The sequence below is a fragment of the Solea senegalensis genome, linkage group LG3 (genome assembly GCF_019176455.1).
Source record: "Solea senegalensis isolate Sse05_10M linkage group LG3, IFAPA_SoseM_1, whole genome shotgun sequence".
Classification (NCBI taxonomy): Eukaryota; Metazoa; Chordata; class Actinopteri; order Pleuronectiformes; family Soleidae; genus Solea; species Solea senegalensis.
This window is the reverse complement of record NC_058023.1, coordinates 28,900,350-28,921,514: the sequence shown is the minus strand read 5'-3', so window position 1 is coordinate 28,921,514 and position 21,165 is coordinate 28,900,350. Positions and strand designations below refer to the sequence as shown.

Sequence of the window (21,165 nt, the reverse complement as noted above, 5' to 3'; positions counted from 1 at the left end):
TTTCTCCTTCACTCTCATGAACTGACTCGGTTTAAATGTCCCCTGATCTTCTTCTGCAGGTGCCGAGGAGTTTAGATAAACCAGCTGCGTCATTTCATAGAATTGAGTTTGTTGAGGCTCCTCTGTGGAACGCTGACTTCCTGTACCAGCAACTCACTTCCTCCACTACATTTAAGTGTGTGTGTTTGTGAGACTGCTCTGTCAGTGGTGACTGAAACTTAACCAGCGATTATTGACAATCAAGTTCACATGCACACAGTTTGTCTTAACAGCCTGCGAGCGATCAAACACAGTCTATATTTTTAAATAAATAAATAAATTTTGTTGTTGTTGAGTTTTAGATCTGTGATAATGTGCCGACAGGTCTATTATTACTATTAGTAATAATAATAATGATGATAATACATTTTATCTGTTGGCGCCTTTCCGTCACCTTACATAAAAAAACACACAAATGCAACATAATAATAGAATAAAATACAGTAAAACACAATAATAAAAGACAGTAAAATTGACAGTGCTGTGTGTCAGTGGGAGTATGATTTTGCGTGTGTTCACTATTAAAGAATTACTAATCCTTATTACCGACTGTAAGTGAATACACTAAATGTAGTTCTTCATTTTGCATTTTCATGATTTTAAGGTGAAAATGTTGGTCTTTATGTCCCGTTCTGTGACCTGCGGGACACGCAACACAACACAACACAACAGAGCCTCATTCAGAGCTTTGATAATGACACTTTAATATCAAAGTTATATTGAACTGTGGGCTCGTTTTTAAACACACAAATCGCCAACCACTTCACTTTGACTGCTGTGTACTAATATTTACACACACAGCCCAATCAAGTTAGCTCTTATCAGCCAGTGATCTGCTACACAGCCTTGATAGAGGTTGTATCTTTAAACAACACAACCAATGATCCAGTACATCCAGTGTGTGTGTGCGCACTTGTATTTGTTACCTTTTTGGGTCTTTTTCTGGCATAAACTTGGTCCTAACTCATATCTGAAGAACTAGTGAAGTTTAAGGCTAAGATTTGAATTATGCTTAGGCATTCACTTGTTATCTTTAAGGTTATAATGTTGTGTTTAGGCTGTCCAAATGAATAGACATCACATGAAGTGTCCTAAGAAGAACACCTGCAACACTGTGTGTGTATGTGTGTGTGTGTGTGAGAGAGAAAGAGTATGTGGATCAATAACTTCCCCTTGGCAGCAGATTTACAGCAGCAGTAAAAGGTCTTCACTGACATCTTCCCTGGCTCTCGTCTCAGTGCTATTCATAGCTCTTATCTTATGATGAACTAGTTTAGTCTCCAGACACGAGCACTGATGTCGACTCAGAGTCGGTTTGGTTCGAGCTGAGCCAATCTAAGAGTGAAAATTAGACAATTTCTTACTAAAGGCTGGTTATCATGTTTATTTTTTTATATTTATACGCTTACCTTAAACATTAATGTTATTGAACTATGAAATGAATTGAAACTGTTGTCTATGGAGGTTAGAAAAGCTTTTAAAATGTGAAATAACTATGATCTGGAGTAATATATCGTCTTTTTTCCCCCGCTGATATTCTAAAATATCTCATTGAGTAAAAAGGAGAGGTAAACATACATGCCTATCTATTTTTTTAATTCTGTCTGTTATTTCAAATTAAAACAAGCAAAATAAGCTGTAGTTCTCTTCTCCTACCAGCAGGTGGGGATTGGTTGTTTATAACACATGGGAGATGGAAACAAAAGGTTTAAATAATTACGTTTTAAAAAAAGCAGGAGTGATGTGAATTTTTTTTTGGAAAAGTGAGTAAAATTATGTTGAATTTGTTTTTGCAGAGTAAGAGATCAGAGGTTGGAAAACGAAAAGCAACTCATCCGACCAATCTATTGCTGGCTGCTTTCACTATTTACTCATTGTACACATTATTTGCACATTTCCATAATTAAACATCAAGTACACTTCAGTCCGCACTATGTCTTTATTACAAAACAACGTCGGTTAGGGCTATAGACTCATGATAATGACCCTATAAACAGGCTAATTAACATGTTGTATAAGGGGAGAGAGGAGAGTGTGAGTGTGTGTGTGCATCATAGGCTAATTTAGGGCAATAAAATATCAGAGACAGTTTGTCCAGTTGGAGACGAACACCATGAGGCTATTTTGGGGAAAAGGATTTGTGTCAGTGGTTAAGGGTAGGATGCGTCTATGCGGTGTCCACAGAAGAGATCTGTGACAACCTGTGTGAGTGTACGTGAGGACTTTGAGCTCATTAAACAGAGTGCCTCTCGCCTCTCTGTTTACGGGACATGAGGTGAAGTACGGGTGGGGTGAGGAAAGACAGCGAGGTAGTGTAACAAGAGGACACCTCTCCAAGCCAAAGCGGCATACTTTGACATAAACAACCAACTTTCCATTAATAGCTTAGGGAAAACGACACGTAATTCTACGCTAAATACATGTTTGGAAGCCAGAGATCCTCAAAAGTTGAGGACTTTTTCTGTGTGGAAAGATGATCTCGGTGAAGAGGGAGGAGGGAGGACGTCAAAGGTGAAGAGGTTTGAATTGCCTCTAAGCATTCCCTTTCAGGCACGCACTCAAACAAGCACACACAAACCAAACTGCCTTATTAACCTATGGCAGAAAGCCATAAAGAGGTGTTATGAAGCTGTGTCATATATTTAAGGTATACCATTACTAGCACTGTTGATGACTGTGGTATAGAAGTAAGTCAGTTGACATAATAATAATAATAATAATTGCCCTTGAGGTTAAAGTTTAATGTTTAGTCATAAAAGGTTGTTGGAAATACACTTAAACATGTCAGACTAATACAAAAGCGACATAACGACTAATGCCAGTGAGATGTCCAGTGAGATGCCTTCTCTACCCCACTTAACAATGACAAGAGACATGTGACATCGAGTGTGCATCTAGTTACCAATGAGTCCTAGAGGAGTAGGCTAGCATTGATTCATTTTGGAGCTTTTCAAGGCTTGCAGAGCTCTATTTTAATGCCATGACGGTCAAACAATGAGCTGCCTTTAGAAGTAAATACAGAGAGTCACCTCTAGCTGGTTGCTTTAAACTACTCCCTCGTCTCTCCCTATGTTCAAGTGACTTACATGTCTTATACAGGACGTTCTGTACATGTAGCATTCAGAAAACTGAGGAACAGCCTGAACTGCAACCATAGCAGAAGCCCCGATATCAAATCACAGAGGAGTGTGACGTTTAATAATTTAAAATAACTAAGTGAGAAATGGGGCCACACGGTGATGTAGTGGTTAGCACTCTCGCCTTGCAGCGAGAAGACCCGGGTTCGAGCCCCGGTTGGAACAAGGGCCTTTCTGCATGGAGTTTGCATGTTCTCCCCGTGTGTGCGTGGGTTCTCTCCGGGTACTCCGGCTTCCTCCCACAGTCCAAAAACATGCAATGTGGGGAATAGGTAAATTGGACACTCTAAATTGACCGTAGGAGTGAGTGTGATAGTGAATGGTTGTTTGTCTCTATCTGTGTGTGGCCCTGGGATGGACTGGCGAACTGTCCAGGGTGTACCCCGCCTATCGCCCGATGTAGCTGAGATTGGCACAGCACCCCCCGCGACCCTCTGGTGGAGGATAAAGCGGTTAGATGATGACTGACTGACTGACTGAAGTGAGAAATGTTGTAGAAAGCTTATTGTGAAGACGGACACACGTGAGACAAAAACTGCAAGAAGAATGTGTGAAGTAAAGATAATGTTTCCAAACCTGCTGCATCAGTACAAATGATTTTTTTAACTGTTTTTTAAAGAGGAGCAAAGTTACAGCCTAGTTCACGGTACAGCCAGATTTTCCAGTCACAGACAAGTTCTGCAACTTTCTAAAAAAAAAAAAAATCCTAATCAGTGCTCATTCGGCCGTCGCCAGTGTGAACCCTTCACTTCAGAGATGTGATAACAGACACTTGCCGCTCTGTCGTGTGAACATGACTTAAATCCTAAAGCTGACCAATCTGTAAATGTCGCAAAAGGGTGCTTAATCTTCTGTGAACACACAACAAACCTTCTGTCTACAGTCTAAGGGTCCTACTGCTTTATTTATTGGTGGCTTTTATTGGTGGAGCGGTTGACGGCAAACAGAAGGTCGTTTCACTTCTAGTGAACACAGCTACAGTGTGAACACAGTGAGGGTTAACACACACGCCAGGATTCGACAGAGCAACTGAACAGAGCCAGCAAACCAACCACAGTCTAGCCATCTACAGCGTGTGCGTGCACGGACATGTCCACCCTTGTTACATACTCACCAGAGAAATAAACTGCGGAGAGGAGGGAGGAAGAAAGAAGGGATGGAGGTGGATGAGAGGAGAGATAAGCAGGCGATGCCCGACCGGGGAGACAGAGAGGAAAGAGTTAAAAAAAAAAGAGAGAAAACACTGGAAAAGAACTGGTGGTAATGAGAGGCAATGGCAGCAGAAATAAAAAGAAGAGGGAGATCATCCAGCAGAGAGCAAGAAACGGTAAACAGAAACACAGAGGAAAGAAACAAACAAATATCAAACGTACCTTAATCTCTCGCTGTTCGACTGATTTCTCCCAAATCTGTTGGTCATAGGCGCCAATCTGGAAAAAAAACAAAAAAAAAACAATCAAATCTATAGAAAGAGGAACAGTAGAGAGAAAGTGGAACAAAGCTGAAATTCTCCAAAATTATTGTTTTACTTTATGAAATCTAATCTGTGTTGACATTGACAGATCTGCAGATGTTTGTTTGTTTTAGTTGTGTAAGGAGGGGTGACTTATTTAAAGCTCTTGCTTCTCCACAAGCACTGTCACGATTACAATTACACAGTATTTAGAGCCACATTTTCACAGAAATTCAGTCAAAGAAACGCATGTGTACACAGAAAAACAGTCACTGCAGACATGATGACATGGCACAGCCAGAAATGCATGGGTGTCATAGACAGATGGTCTATATTTGTAATGTTTATATAAGTTTCTTTATATTATTGTCTGACGTATCGCTGACGTCACAAGCACATTCCGCATTACAGTAATTATGCAACGTTTTGTGCTGTCAGAAAAATTCCAACGGTTTCTGAAAGCCGGAAGTTGCATGTCAAAGGCAGCGTGTGGTTATTATGGTAATTTCACTCGCACTATTTTCCGGAAGCCGGTGAATCAGCGTCTCTGTCGCCGGAGAGGAGAGAATGGGAAGAACACCTGTACATAGTTTACATTTTTTAGCTTGTTTTGCACATTGAGACAAAGACTCAAACAAATGTTGTTGCTACTTAAATTTCAAACTGAACACGCAAAATCTGGTACAGTGCTTTTTCTAAATAAAACCTTTTGTTTTCCTTCATTTTAAATTGTTGATGCACTATTTTAACCTGCAGTAAACTGTAAATAACTGCCAGACATTGGAAGTTATTCAAGCATTTCATTACAGGACATTTTCTGGCCAAAATAAGCAACAAAAAAAGTTAGGTATTTAAGGGTTAAAGAACATGCCCTCGTCTTTTTCACTCATCTTCTACCGCTTTATCCTCCACATGAGGGTTGCTGGTGCCAATCCCAGCTGACAAAGAGCAAAAAGTGAAGGGACACCGTGGACTGGTCGCCAGTCCATTCACTCTCAGTCAATTTAGAGTGTCCAACTTGTCTAATCTCAAAATCTGCATGTTTTTGGACCATGAGAGGAAACCAGAGAACTCAGAGAAGACCCACGCACACACGGAGAACATGCACACTCCATATAGAACTCCAGTCTCCCTGATGCAAAGGCAAGAGTACTAACCACTGCACCAACCGTGTGGCCTGCATTGTCTCCTTGTCTCGGGTAAATCTATATCTATAAATCATGCGCAACCTACTCTGCTAATCTGATCTGATCTGTCCAAATTTAGCCATCTCTTCTACAAGAACATGGATGAGTATTGGAACTTTGACCTCTTTGGGATTTCACCTAGTGTGTATTTTCTCCATTATTTGTTTTCAGCCCATGTCTCTTGTAAGAACCAGTGAAACTGGTCGGAAAAGTCAGATTCAACTGGAGGCTAAAAAACACGACAAGGTAGACGTGTCCCCAAGGCAATATTTGTCACTATCTCACTCAATGTGTGTGTGTGTGTGAGTGAGTGAGAGAGAGAAAGAGAGCAATATGTCACTGTTATCAAACGTGTGAAGAGGAGAAAGTACAGGTTTGCATGCTCAATTAAATCGACGACACTGTTCAACTGGACTGCTGTGATTGTGCCAGTTATATAAGCAATGGTAGGTTTAGTGAATGAAGTGTGTCCACCAACACTACCAAAATAAAAGATGAGGTGATTTCAGTGTGTTTTAGAACCATTTATAACCAAAAGTTATAAAGCAGTTTTTTTTCCCGCCCAATTATTGCAATAACATCACAAATGACAATTATTTCTTCTGTTTAAGTCCCATCTAAAGTTATTAAAACTCCTGGTAGTCGGATAAAAAGAAGAAAAAGGATCTTTTTTAGATAGTGAGAGTGTAAGAAGATCATCTGATGATGTGTGTGTGTGTGTGTGTGTGTTCAAGGCATCTGTGAGTCAACCAGTGGAAACTCTTCATCTTCATTAAACATGAATAGGAAGACAGGTCAAAGACAAGGACATGGAGACAAGAAGAAGAGAAGAAGACTGAAGGAAATTATTTAGGATGCAGCCCTGTTTGGTTTAAAATAACACAAAAGTTTAGCAGACGTGCAATCGGGGTTGATGTCGTGACTTCTGAGTCATCTCAGAAGAAAGTGCGTCGTTTTTGTGCTGTTACTACACAGCAAGTACCCACCAGTCCTGGGGACTCGATATCCCAAAGTCAACAATGAGATAGCAGCGTGAGGTGTGCGTCACACAAGCCTTTTTACTTTGACAATGCTTTGCTTTCCTTTTAAAATGCCAATCTGTTTTTTTTTTTTTTTTACTGCGGCACGTGGCTGTCACAACATCACCACCCTGCAAGGAACATTATAAAATTACAAGCCGCATATTTTTTAATAAGAAAAACAAAGAAAACTTTCAGATAACAGAACACAACGCACTTCTTTGTTGTCAATTAATCAGCGTGTAGTGAGGCTCTGATCTAATGAAATTGAAAATTCTCCTGTCACAAAAACAATTTTTTAGTGACAATAAATCATATTTATTTGCAGCTTGTACAGAAAATTAAAGAAGGACGTTCGAGAGGTCCTGAATATGCTAAAATAAAAATAAAAAACGACCATGCTACCAACAAAACTTCATGGTAACACAAAATCAAACATTATAATTTTTTTTCATATAAGTTGATATATTAAATACAAATATACAGATCAGAGGCAGGGGTGCCGTAAGCGTGGCCCCCATTGCTCCTGCACCTGGCTTGTGTGTGCAAAAGGTCTAATTACAATGTGCTGGAACACATATTAAGGGTCTTATTTGAGGGTTTAAATAAACACAGACACACACACACACACACACCTCTTCAGTGCACTGGAGACCAATAAATCTGATGTGTGACTGACTGACTTTACTGTGTGACATTTGTGGGATTGATGGCTAATTTTCCACATCACTCAACCCATTACCACACACACACACATAACAAGAGACTAAAAGGACGAGGCAGCTATGAGTGGAGAGATAAAGGAGGAGAGGGTGTGAGATAAAGATGAGTATGGAAAGAAAAGTCATTGCACACACATACCCACTCTGTTACATCATGGAGTAGTGAGATAAGAGTGATCTGCCCAAGTAGAATTAACAGCACAGTAAATCCTCTTAACACACACACACACACACCCTTCCTCACAACACCTCACCACCCTCAAAACATCTGTTTGATCACGTTTCTGCAAAATAAACAAGCTCTTAAACAACAAAACACACGTCGCCTTTCCTCCTGTTTTTAAATTTTGCATAATTTTTCTTTAAATGAATGAATGAAACCTAATGATTGATTTCATTAAAACAACTAAATCTTTTCTGTGATTTGACAAATCCAAAAGCTGAGAGGAGACCAGAAGGGAAGACGACAACGACGACGACGATCATGCCAAGTGTGCCGCATGCTGCGGCAGTGCTCGGGGGTCACCATGACGACGGATGGAGGGGAGGGATGATCCAGGCAGAGTGAGGGAGAGTGGGATTATGTCGGAGAAGCAGAGTTGAGGGTTACATAAGTGCCACTGCAATGGACGAGCTACTACACATGCACGCGGGGAGATTATCTCAGCCTGTTTACAGAGGGATAGCGACGCGGTTTAAGCTCGTGTCTGCGGCAGACATTCATACGTTCATCAAGGATTCAACACATTAGCACGTATCGGGGGGGAGTGTTCATTATGGCGTTTTACCCGTTGGCTTGGACTAGCAAGGGTTCAAGTATCAGATACAAGGAGAGTGTGTAGCCTTTTTTTTATTTTACTTTAAAAAAGGTGAAAATGTGAAAAGTTTCATTGTTTATCGTGAGTTTTTGTCATTTAGAACAATATTTGATTTAACAGGTTTCTACAACTTTGTAGAACCCGTAGTTCCTCTTACCTCCATGTCCATTTTCTTAGACATATTTACAGTTGTGCTTTGCCCTCACTCCTCTCAGAGTGTAGCACACAGTGTGAGGTTTGTTATTGGAAATAAATAAAAACTACTAGCACTGTTACCATGCAGCTAAAAGACCTGAGGTTCTTACGACCCTGGACCAAACTGGAAGAACCTTGGGTCCCAGCTCCGAGTTCTCCAGTTTCCTCCCACAGTCCAAAACATGCACAGATTAATTGAACACTAAATTTCTCATAGGTGTGAATGTGAGAATGAACAGGCGATCTGTGTCAGCTGGGATTGGCCCCATTGACCTACGAACCTCAAGTGGAGGATAAAGTGGTACACAATGAATGAATGAACACCAACGCTATGCCGCCTGCGTAGCACACAGCCGTAAACAAAGTAAACAACCAGTATTGTGGAACCACAGACTGAGATTTTGCTCAGATTTTTAGTCGAGAACTGAAGCAAAGGCTAAAAAAACAGATTCAATCAAGAGAAAATGCTTGACAAAAAAAGGTGGAACTTAAATGTATCAAGCAAAATGCCAAATGTGTGCGCATCAAACATCTGTGATGGACACAGCTTCTCCAACAAAATGATACATGTCTCAACCTCCTGCAATGTATTCCTCCATATCTTTCTTACTCCCGACCAGTTTGTAGAAACTCAGTGCTCTCTACTGCGCGACTAGCAGGAATGGAAAATCCCTCGCCTACTTATAAGAAGCACCTTTTTAGGTGTGGCTAGTTTTGACACTGGTAGTCAACCAGTGGAAACACACACACACACACACACACACACACACACACACACACACAGACACTACACAAGGGGATACTTTCAGTTTCTGCTCAATCTCATATTTTCTGATTTATCAATCACTGTACCAACCAATTTAGCTCACGGTGAATTTTCCTTCATTATGGATTAATCGGTCGACCGTTTTCTTGACTCATCAGTTGGTCGTTTGGTCCAAATAATGTCAGACGATGTTGAAAAACGTTGAAAAATCGGCGTTGTCCAAAGCTCAAAATGATTTTTTTGTCATTCACATTTAAGAAGCTGAACAATAATCGGAGCTATTAAGGGATTGATAAATAATCAGTTACATAGGGATCAATTGAATAATTGTTTCAGCCCTGTAAACAATTAATTGCTCATCACAATGACATTAAATGAATCAACAAATATTCACAACAGAACCGTGACCCTATAAATATTGACCACACAACTTTACTCAACACTAATCAGAATTTATAGAAGATTCAGAAAACAGTTGAAGTTGGACGACCAAAAACAACCTCTGTGAAAAAATAAACAAGTGAAACAACACTAAAGAATTTGGGTCAGACAGCTGATTGTGGCACGAGGATTAACCCCCTCTGCTGTGTTTTCACGCAACCATGGCAACGGAGGTGTTGCTATAGAGTGTGCCAGGTCTATTCTCAGCTCGGACAGGTGTGTAATGACAAATGGCAAAAGTGAACAAAAAGGCCAGTCACATTCACAGACATCAATGTCTCACTTTCGTTCAAATAAAACAGAAAAGAAGTAAATATGTACATTAAATAACATGGAACAAGATAGCAGCTGATCAGTGCCAATCAACTACTATCTATCAATCATTTCTAGAACAAACCTGTGTATCTGTTTGTCTACACAACAACATTAGTTACATTTTGACAAAGGTGTGAGTGAAGTGAGTTTGTTCCAAAATATCAGAATACTTTTCTGTAACAAGGCGACACGGCAACAAAGTACATTTTTAAGGAGACAGGAGGAGAGAGGAAAGCAAAGGAATGATGAGCCAAAAAAAAAGAAGGGACAGGATTAATGGCACACACACTAATTTAAAACTAAACCCAAAAAAATGACAAGTGCCTTAAGAGGTCATTGAAAGCAGCAGCTCATGTGAGCAGCTGAAGCTGAAGTCAGCTGAGGGGGAGAAGGCCCCTCAAGCAGAGACACGGTCGACTGAAGAGGGAACATGTCCCTTTCCTCAGAGTGAACCTCGCTGTTGACGCAGACAAGTCCAGGCTGAGAGAGGAAGAAATTAAAGTCTATGAAATGCAGCCTGATAAAGAAAAGCGATGCTGCATTTCATGAAGAAGGTTAGCGACAAAACCTCTGTGACCTCAAAGAGCAGCTGCAGGATCCTGTTCTCAGCAGAAGCTGACGACCTCTGAAACTGAGAGGTTTATTTATTTCCTTGAAACTGCAGATGCTGGAGCAAAAGACTTAGAGGCTCTTTGAAGCAGAATATGTATCATCAATATAAAATCTTAAGATATTTCTCAAATCGAACCTCCTGGAAAAGCAGACTAAGAATATTCACAGTAAGACGCGCTGATCCTGTGAATATCCACAGAGCTCATCCATGGATATGAACCGTGTCACTAAACGGCATCTTAAAATAGACTTTAAACCACACAAATAAGCTATAATCTCATGAAGTACAACTAGATAAATAGTTAAAGACCAAAAGCTCAAACACAACTATGTCCAGACGACCAGACTGTGACTCAGATCGGACTGTGTGGACACAGAAATCCCGTCATATTAGAATCCATGAGCATTGAGACAACAAACAGCAATGAGCAAACGTGACATTCTCTGAAGCTAAATGTCACACACACATTCGACCGATTTTATCGCCAACTTCAACATCTAGTGGTTAGCACTCTTGCCTTTCGCAGCAAGAAGACCTGGGTTCGCGACCCAGACGGAAACAAGGGCCTTATGGAGTTTGCATGTTTGTGTGTGGGTGACTTTTCTCCATTTTCAGACTGGCGACCTGTGCAGGGGACGTACTCCACCCTTCGCCCTATGTCAGCTGGAATTGGCACCAGCGACTCTTATGTGGAAGATAAAGTGGTAGCAGATGGATGGACGCTTGAAGCAGGTGGAAAAGATGGCATACTGGTAAAAGACCAATGGAAATAACTGCCATTTTTAATCACTAGTTTTTCTTCACCTGCTGCTTATGTCCGTGAACTAACTGCCAGTATTCGCTTTACAAACATAAATGAGCATTTTATCTTACCGGGTTATTGCAATTTCAGTAGAACGTTTGCGATATATGTGAAGGGAAACCAGCTCTCTGATCTGTAATCAATCAGGTGTGAATCAGAATTGGGAAAATGTGGCAGGTCATGTCAACAACCAGCTGAGCTTCCTGTTTGGCAAAATCAAACACTGCGTCACTCTGTGTGGTGCCGTGGCAGATATAGACCGTGTGGTTACACTTTGGCATGGCACTGTGGTCGGGGGGGGGGATGAGAGAGAGAGAGAAATCTTACTCAACAACAACACCTTCGCAAATAAATCATGACTCATGAATAAGTGTGACTGCCTGACCAGAAATCTGAACCTTTTTAGAAAACACATGAAAAAATGATGAAACATTTGTTGCCGCCCTCATAGAGTGACTCTGTTTACGGTATCCACAGCATTATTAAAGTGTCAGTGTTCCCTGAAGATAATCCAGAATAGCAGGAAAAACTATTTAGACAAGTGAACAGCAGCAGAATAATCTGCAGCCCTCACTCTCACAGCATCTACACAATGAAGCACCACAACACATGTTTTTTTCTCCCACCACGCGAGGCGTGCCGTGAACCGGGAGCTCCATTTAAGAACTCTGACACTTAAATATTCTGCTCAGGGCCGTGCTTCTTTATTTGGCAGCATTTCAGGTGTTTGCTTAATGCCAAACCTCAAAGGACCTCACGCTCTCTATGACTTTGCCCTTCAATGGTTCTGACTACGTTAATGAAACACACGCCTGACAAAGACAGTACCACTGTTGAGAGGTGAATAGAATCCTATTCCAATGACTCAAGATCGTGACGTGTAAAATCCACAAACATGATCCTGAACAGTGTTTTGTATTGTATTTAATTCACAGTCAGGTAGTCAGTGGAAAATTAAGCTCTTAATTTGTTTGAAAAGCGAAGTCAGAGATAAAGAAGCCCTGAGGGGCGACAGTCAGATGGGTGTGATCTCCTTAAAAGGAGGGTTTTATTCACTCGTGACTCAGCAGTTACCATCACTAATGCACCTTTTCACTGACAAACTTTTAATTCCAGTCTCTTAGACTAATCTCACAGAGCTGTAGGTTTGGAGCAGGCATAATTACAGACTTAAGACATTTTAAATAAGCAAACTTTCAAAAAAGAAAGTGTTGTTTAGGGTGTAGGCAAAAGAAACTTCTCATAATTCATAATCAGCATAATCCCATTGCAGCGAAAGTGGTTTATCTGTCAACCCGCTGAAACGTATTGGAAGAATGAACTGTGATTTCAGACTTCAAACTGTGATTGGAAACTCAAAAACTGCGGAGGGCAGCATTGTACCTCTTAGTGTGAGGCCTGCTGGAACCAAGTGGAAAAAGAAGAAGAAGAAGATGGAGAGAAAGAGTGAGTAGAGGAAATAACAGGCTGCATCAATCGAGGCCGAAAAGAGACAGATGACAGAAGGACGGGTTTGTGAGGACAGAGAGACGGGCAGGCATACAAGTGTGTAAGGTGAGAGCTACAAGGGGAGCAATGCTGGAGTCCAGCAGAGGATCTGATATCTGATACGATGGAACAAGGAGACACACAACACCAGGCTGGTTTAAACATCGTGCAGGACAAATGACTCGACGATGCGGCTGCTGCTGCTGCTGCTGCTAACAGCACTGAACTATTCTCTGCCAAAAGCACTGGGTGAACAAACAGTCTAATCAAATATCTTCTTTTTAAAGGAAAGGGAGCGTTGAATTTGCAGCAAATTGCATAACATACCTTTAAAGTCAATTAGATGTGACCACCTTCACATGTATCGTTTGTTTATGCAACACATCTCTTTGCATTAATTAAATAAATTTTATCTATGCATTATCAGTGTTTTAGATACACTTAAATACATATAAAACTATATAATAAATATAAATATAAATAAAATCTGACATAACCCTAAATTTAAGCAGCGCAGGACACCACACAAACTCGTTAAAGTCGACAGGAACTTAAAGTAGCCCCATGTCACTTATGAATGACTTTAAAGTTGATTATTCGGTGAATTAACAACTGACAAAATCCATGAGCTGCAGCTGAAAGATCTGTCTTGTGTTGTTCCATAAATAGAATTGTATTTGTTATATAAATACTGTAGGTGAATAAGGAGTCTCTGGTCTTTGTGCATTTCATATACTGATGTGTACACTTAAACGTGTAGTCACACATGTAGATTGAGCAATATTCACTGACTGATGGACAAAAATAGACTTACGATCCTGGCAAATTCAAATTTAACAAACAGCAACATCCAATGTGAACAGTTTTAAAGCTTCTACTCAATCCTATATTTTCCATTTATATGTTTGTTTTTTTAAAGAGAGCTGCAAAAAAATGCAAAATGCACACATGCAAGTCCAAGAAAAGAAGAGCATCTTACCTTTTTCTGGTACCACACCACAGCATCTTTTACTTTGGAAGCCATTTACATTTCCCTTCTCCTGCCTAGGGCATCTTAGACTGAAAACACAGCAAGAGAGAGAGAGAGAGAGAGAGAGAAGTAGTGTCAATGACGAGTAATGAGGCAAGAGGGAGGAGGACTTGCATCTATATACCTGGTAGGTAGGTGTGTCTTAACAACTGACAAAGGGGGGGAGGAGGAACACGTGTGTTTATTCTGATTTACGTGAAGGCGTTCACTTACTCTCTCACTCACACACACACACACACACACACACACACATTTAATTCAGCATGTCATCTCCCATGACACCCACCATACAACATAAACAAACACGTGGGAATAATTACTACTACAGTGATTGTGGTGTTGGAGCTGGATGATGTTTCTATTGAATCATAATGTGACACATACACAGACAAAACAGTGTCATTGTTAATAAAGGATACACACTCTTTAACACTTCACGTTTCTTCAATCTCTGTTAAAATGACTACATGGGGGTTTATGCACCAGTTTGAATTGGTACGATAAAGGAAACTATACATTTTTACATAGCATTTATTTTTAAAGCTCATACAGACACACAACATATGACACAATTCAACAATTCACACAATACAACAATAACTGCTTCTTACACACATTTATTTGAAAGATTGCTCAGCATTTTTGTCACCTGGCAAGGGAATACAGACCGAAATTAGTAGCTTGTACTAACTCCAGCATATTTGCATGTGTTTATTGGTTCACTGCCTCATCCCTTATAAATAAGCAAGAAATAATATGAAGAGATTCAGTGAATAAAGGATATTTAGAAAATCATGTAACTGAACCGCCAGTTGCTGCATTTTCACTGCACTGGAAAAGTGGAGAGTAAATGTGTTGCATTTTAATGGAAACTTCAAGAGTTTCTCTCACAAGGGAGTCACGTCCGCGAAAAAACAACAAAAACAAAGATGTCTCATTGAAACAAGCAGCGGCATGTGTTAATATGAATACTGCTGTCACGTCAACGATGATGATGCTGATTAATGACTCACTTTATTAACTGGATGTTTGTTCTTTGCTCATTAGCAACAGTTCAATGGTCTGGTGTAAGATTCCATGCAGTGGACACTATACCATTATATTACTATTATATGATAACAATTGTCCCTGTATCTGCCTGAATTTCTGTGGCATAAATGTGTTCTACAAAGCTTTATTTCACTTAGGGCAGGGGTGTCAAACATACGGCCCGGGGGCCAGAACCGGCCCGCCAGAGGGTCCAATCCGGCCCACAGGATGAATTTGTTGAAATTTCACACTATGATTACAATCTAAACGGAATGTCAAATGCAATATTTTTCACTTCCAGATACCTGTGACTAAATGTTTGTGCCCTTATAGATCCAGTGTGATGTGTACATAGTAAATTTAGGCATGATATTGTTGAAATTCCACTTACATTTTTCAAGAAATGTCATGTTTTGTAAAAATGAAGTTCTTGTTGGTCATAGGTTATTATGCTATTATTTTACTGGTCCGGCCCACTTGAGATCACATTGTGCTGTATTTGGCCCCTGAACAAAAATTAGTTTGACACCCCTGACTTAGGGCAAGCGGCGTCGTTTGAAAATCAGAAGGTGAGAGTTCTGACTCCCACCTTTCACGGTCGCCATTCTCAGAGTGATGAAGTCATCCACGAGTAAATAGAAGGCTCAAGGCGTGACCTTGAGACCGAGTGTGTTTACGTTAAAGACTTTCTTGAAAAATAATGCATCAACAACCGTTCTCTTGACAATGTTTTGGGTGAGGCTGAGAATGTCTGAAGTACCCTTGTACAGTCTTGACCTAACCCACAGTGTACACTAGGCTAGCAGTCAATCTTACAGTCAGTGTGTTATTACAGCGAGTCGACACCGAAACTGGATCTTCTGGTGATGGAGTAGATACGACGCTTGGTCATTGTGATTGAGTGTCAAAGGTATGCGACACCGACAATAACATAAAGTGGTTATTTTGTTCGCGAGCACACACACACGTGAGTATCTACTTATATCAGTCTGATACAGTTAAAAACATGACAAATACCCTTATTTGGTCACATGACTGCGACTGACTCACTTACACCTCTCTTTACAGTCAACACACAGAATAAACTCTGCAGATAGGCAGGGGTCAACAACAACAACAAAACAAAACAAAATCAAAACAATAACAAAAGGCCTCATTTGATGACGTTGGGAAGAAGTGTGGGATCAAGGGAATTGTCTGTTTGGTTCTCCTGCGGTGGCAGAATGAGTAGCAATGACGAACACGTTACATTATGACAAACACTGACAATGTCTGTACAATAACATAATAAAAACACAACACACATCTAGTAGGACTGATTACTTCCTTTCTCTGATGTTTCACAGGGAGTTTTGACGTTCGAGCAGAGGCGATGAGGCAAATGAGTTAAATAAAACAATGGTCCATTATAGAATTTAACATTTAATAATGAGTCAGTGCAGCAGAATAAGGAAGAAGATGTGGTTTTTAAGCACAGGGGACTAGCGGTTTGCCACTCTTTTACCCCCTCTTCCCTTTTGTCTGTTTCTTTTCCTCCACATAACATCAATTTCCTCTTCCTTCTCCACGTAAATAGAGCTCGTTTATACTAGGATTCCGTTATCTCAACGTGGCCCGAGAGACAATTTTAGCTGACTTGACCAAAATAAACCAGAAAATATGTGAAGAATGACGTTTATCTTTACAAATCCTGTGATGAATTGTATCTTACTGTAATGTGTATTCTTTGCCGATTTAATCTGTGTTTTTAATATTAGTACCTACTTAAATATCAGCCGCATAACCGGTTGAAATGTTACACATGAACGCTATTATCTTATCATACCGTTGGACAACACAGTGTTTATACTGTGTATGTGCGATTAAAATCACCACTCAAAACTGAGACGAGAGTGTGGAAGAGTGCGAGAGTCTGGAGTTTGCGGTAATGGAGTCAGCACAAGCTGCACGTCAAGTATGAAGTTCCAAAGAAGGAAGGAGACAAAGGCTTTTACTGGAGTCTGACGGTGCTATTAAACACACACACACACACACAAACATTCTTCTTGACCACTAGCAGGCACAATACACAGAATTGAAAATACCCATTTCTTCTTATTTGAATGCTGAACAGATGTGTGCAGAAGTGTTGTGTGTATGTGTGAGCGGCTGCTCGTGAGCACATGAGTGCGTGTACACTTTTGCCTCAGAAGGCAAGAGACATTTTTAGAAACAGGAAGACAGTCTTTTGCCCTGCCGTTGTCTACAATTACAATCATAACCCCTCCCTCCATCTTCAGCTGCTGAAACACAGACACACACAGATGCACGGTGCACTTGCTTTCATCTGTGACGGTGCAAATAAAACATAGTGGAAAGGAGAAGGGAGGAAACAGAGAGTGGGGGACTGTGCTGGTTGTCCTTTTTCTATGAGCTGCGGTTACACAAGTAAATGAGTTCACATGGGGCAATAAAAGGCTTCGTACTTCAACTTAAGGGATGGTGACAGAGGCGGTGAAAGAAAGGGAATAATGGACAGATCAAGAGAGACGACATACAGTATGGAGGGTGAAAAAAGCGAGAAACGTGCTCTGTCTTCCTTCCTCTGTTAACATAAACACAGACGCGTTTCTCATTCACACGAGGAGAAAACGCCCCACACTGAACTGACACAGTAACCAGGACACGCCATTTCCACAACTCAAATACAGATTCAATGAACCATTAGGCTTCAGGCGAACATGAATGCAAATAACAGTAGCACTCAAAGCTACCCCAAGGAATTTTAGCTTGTGCTACTTAGACATAAAAACTCGGGAGAGATTTATGCCTATATAAGCTTTAGACTTAGAATATGTCTATAAATATCATCCATTAATATGTCCCGTGCAAAAGTCTTAAGGCACTGCCAGCTTTGTTATTTTATGTATGTCAAATTCTGTGACCATTGGAACGATGCGACTGACAAGTGTTATACATTAGCAAAATTTCAACGACTTTAATTTACACAGCATGTGTATGATATGCTCAAGCACGTCTTGGAATAATCCAGGCGTGACAGACATTTTTCAGAGTATATATATATATTTTACTACATGAAATAGACGATTAGGGTTGTTGAGTGGGGGTCACACTAAATACTTGACAATTTAACCTATGACCTGGACCTTTAAGGACACTTTTAAACAGATGAGCAGCCCAAAGTGATCACTCACAAAAGAAGCAGTGCTCAGTGCAAAGTTCCAGGACAGTTGGTAAGTTAGCTTCTGTTAGTGGTGAGTTCAAAATCATCGCTGAGGTACACAATGAAAACAGCTTGTCATCCACTTTTGTCAGGTGTTCTTGGGTTCTAAAGGCACATATGTGGACTCAACTATACCAACGTGACTAAGTTGTCGTGACAAAGAGTACAAGTAATAATAATAATAATAATGTCCTCATGTTTGTGTTTGTGTGACGCATGCGAGGCATCTGCATAACATTGAAGGAATACAGTAGCATGTCACTAAATATTAGTTTGAACTGAATTTTCAGAAGAAGCGACGACCTCAGTGTCGCGCAATCAACGGTAAAAACTCACAAACGGTGACATTGTGCAACCACAAAACAGCAATTGTCGGAACAACCAGACAATGATCCAGACAGACAAGCCTCAGAGAGCGTCACTCCATCACCAGTGGAGTAGGCTCCCAAACAGCAAACAGCAGTGTTTTTGTTTTTACCTCTCTGAGACATTTCTGACACATGTAAGACCTTCAGAGACGGCGATAAGAAAGACAAGAAGATTGTCCCTGTTCAAAGCCTGACAATCCCTTCATCAGACCTCAGTAATGCCAACTCTGATTCACACACACGGCATCAGACACAAACACAGACACGGATTATTGCCTCATACGGCTACAGACACACACAATTAGCTGGAAACTGCTCGGTTATTATTACTTATGCTGGAAAACATAAGATGGAGAAATAGGCTGGCAGTGGAAAAACACACACACTCGCAGTGTTCCCAAAATACAGTGTGGTTTGCTAGAGGGTATTTAGGGAACAGAGCCCAGACAACAGACACACACACACACACACACACACACACAGCTATTCTTAGGGCGCTGCAGTGACTTCCATTCATTTGGACAGTCTTAACATAGAATTATTCCTAACCTTAATCATAACTATGGAGTTAGATTTGTGTCAGTATTATCAAACAACACTTTTTAAAAAGCAAACAACACATATAGAGACAAACAACCATCCACTCACACCTACGGTCAATTTAGAGTGTCCAATTTGCCTAATCCCCAAACTGCATGTTTTTGGACTGTGGGAAGAAGCCGGAGAAAACCCACACACACACAGGTAGAACATGCAAACTCCTTGCAGGAAGGCCCTTGTCTTGAACCCAGGTTTTCATGCTGCAAAGGCTAGAGTGCTAACCACTACAGCAACCGTGTGGCCCTAAATGTAATAAATGTTTTAATTAAAATAGTTGTAAGTATTCAGTGTTTGTCCGATTATCTTTGAGATTTTACAGACAAGCTGTAAGGACAGTGACTCCAATATAATAATTTTGAATGATTCATCGAGATTTTGTTTGAAATTAGTGTATTTTGAGGTTCATTTTTGTTTCCTCCATTCATAAAGTCTTAAAAAGTGTTGCTTGCTTCGTTCAGTTAATGACTAACCTTAGCCAAAATTCCCGTCTTAGCCCTGAACTTAACCAGTTCCTCAGAAATGAGGTTCTTCCTGGTCCTGACAAAGATACTATTTATTCCAGAAAAGGTTGAGTAGGTACTATTTTGTAGTGGAAAAACATCCTAAACTGTGCCATGCTGTGCCGAGGCGAGGCAAGCTGGGACCATAGGTGGAAAAGGGCCAAAAAATACAATATTTATATTTTCAACACAGGAAGCTGAATTTATAGAGCTTAAAAAATAATATAGTAGCTCAGTAGCAGCACTACAAACAAAAAAAAGTTTCTTTCACACACTTACCATTACAAAGCTCGCAAGGAATTTAACATTGATGACAACCACCAACACACACACACAAATACACACAAGGTTTGCAGCTCAGCCAAGTCTGTCTGACCAATGAACTGACCCATTTACAGAGAGAGAGAGAGGGTGGTCAAGTAAGACAGCATGAATTATGTAGGCCATTGTTTATGAGAGGGCTCTTTCTGTGACTGAGATCTTATGTGTGTGTGTGTGTGTGTGATAGGGGCGTTGGGAGACAAGTGGGTGTGGTATGTGTCTTTGTGCGTGCAGGAAATTGTGGCGTGTAATTAGTGTTACTGTATGTCTGTAGCAGTGTGTGTGTGTGAATGTGAATGTGTCAGTGGTGGAGAAATGTGGAGGTCTGAATGCTCCTTCTGTGTGTGTGTGTGTGTGAGGTAAATTAGAGTATAATGATATTTAAAAACAAAGAAAGGCAGCCACACTCTAAAAACTAAAAGTAATGATTGTTTTTCAGTGAAGTCCACCAACACCTACGTTTGGTTTGACAATGGCATAAGTATGAATGTAAAGAGATTAAATTTAAGTATGTATAACTGTAAAAGGGTGAAGAAAAAGATTTGTTTACACAAAACAGAACAAGATCACTCCTCTGGTTTGATTCCACGCGGACCGTCTTCATGGAAGACGAGATGGAAAATTTAATTCCTTGGAAACCACTTTTGGCCAGAGTTGACGACATAGTTGCTATTTGGGATGAAGAAATAGGAAGTGCTTCTTAAAGGGCGAGAAAAAAACCCAACAGATTACAACATAGAGCTGCCTTAATTTTGAGATTATTGTGACAGATGTTGCCATTGTGATACAATTCTTGAATTTTGCATCTTCACCATCGTTTCTAACGGATTTGCCAGATTTTTTCTTGTGTTTTCATGTGTTGTGTTTAAGCCGCCAACCACAAGTTGGCAGCAGGCTTTTCTGTCATTTCACTCTCTCCCCCAACTGCTATTTCCACAATGAGAGATTTTCTTGAAATGGAGGTGAGGAGCTAGCTTACAGTATCCTTATATACCGTAATGTATAATATAGTCATCCTTGTTGGGATAAGTATCGTGTCTTATTTTTTTTTCAAATAAATTGCAGGGTTTCCCTATGGATATTGCACTTGGACGTATTG

At 40.4% G+C, this 21,165-nt stretch overlaps 1 protein-coding gene across 3 annotated transcripts in view; it reads right to left on the bottom strand.

The window, feature by feature from the left end:
* Window positions 1-21,165, bottom strand: part of LOC122766656 (protein PHTF2-like) — a 41,972-nt gene that overhangs the window by 12,715 nt on the left and 8,092 nt on the right. For 2 of the 3 annotated variants that reach the window (XM_044021694.1, XM_044021696.1), the window contains exons 3-5: window positions 13,975-14,054; window positions 4,550-4,606; window positions 4,291-4,302 (exon numbers count right to left, since the gene is read on the bottom strand). In XM_044021694.1, the coding sequence (XP_043877629.1) occupies window positions 4,291-4,302; window positions 4,550-4,606; window positions 13,975-14,019 (114 nt within the window). In that variant the 5' untranslated portion in view covers window positions 14,020-14,054. The remainder of the gene's footprint in view (window positions 1-4,290; window positions 4,303-4,549; window positions 4,607-13,974; window positions 14,055-21,165) is intronic. The other variant, XM_044021695.1, reaches the window with a different exon arrangement.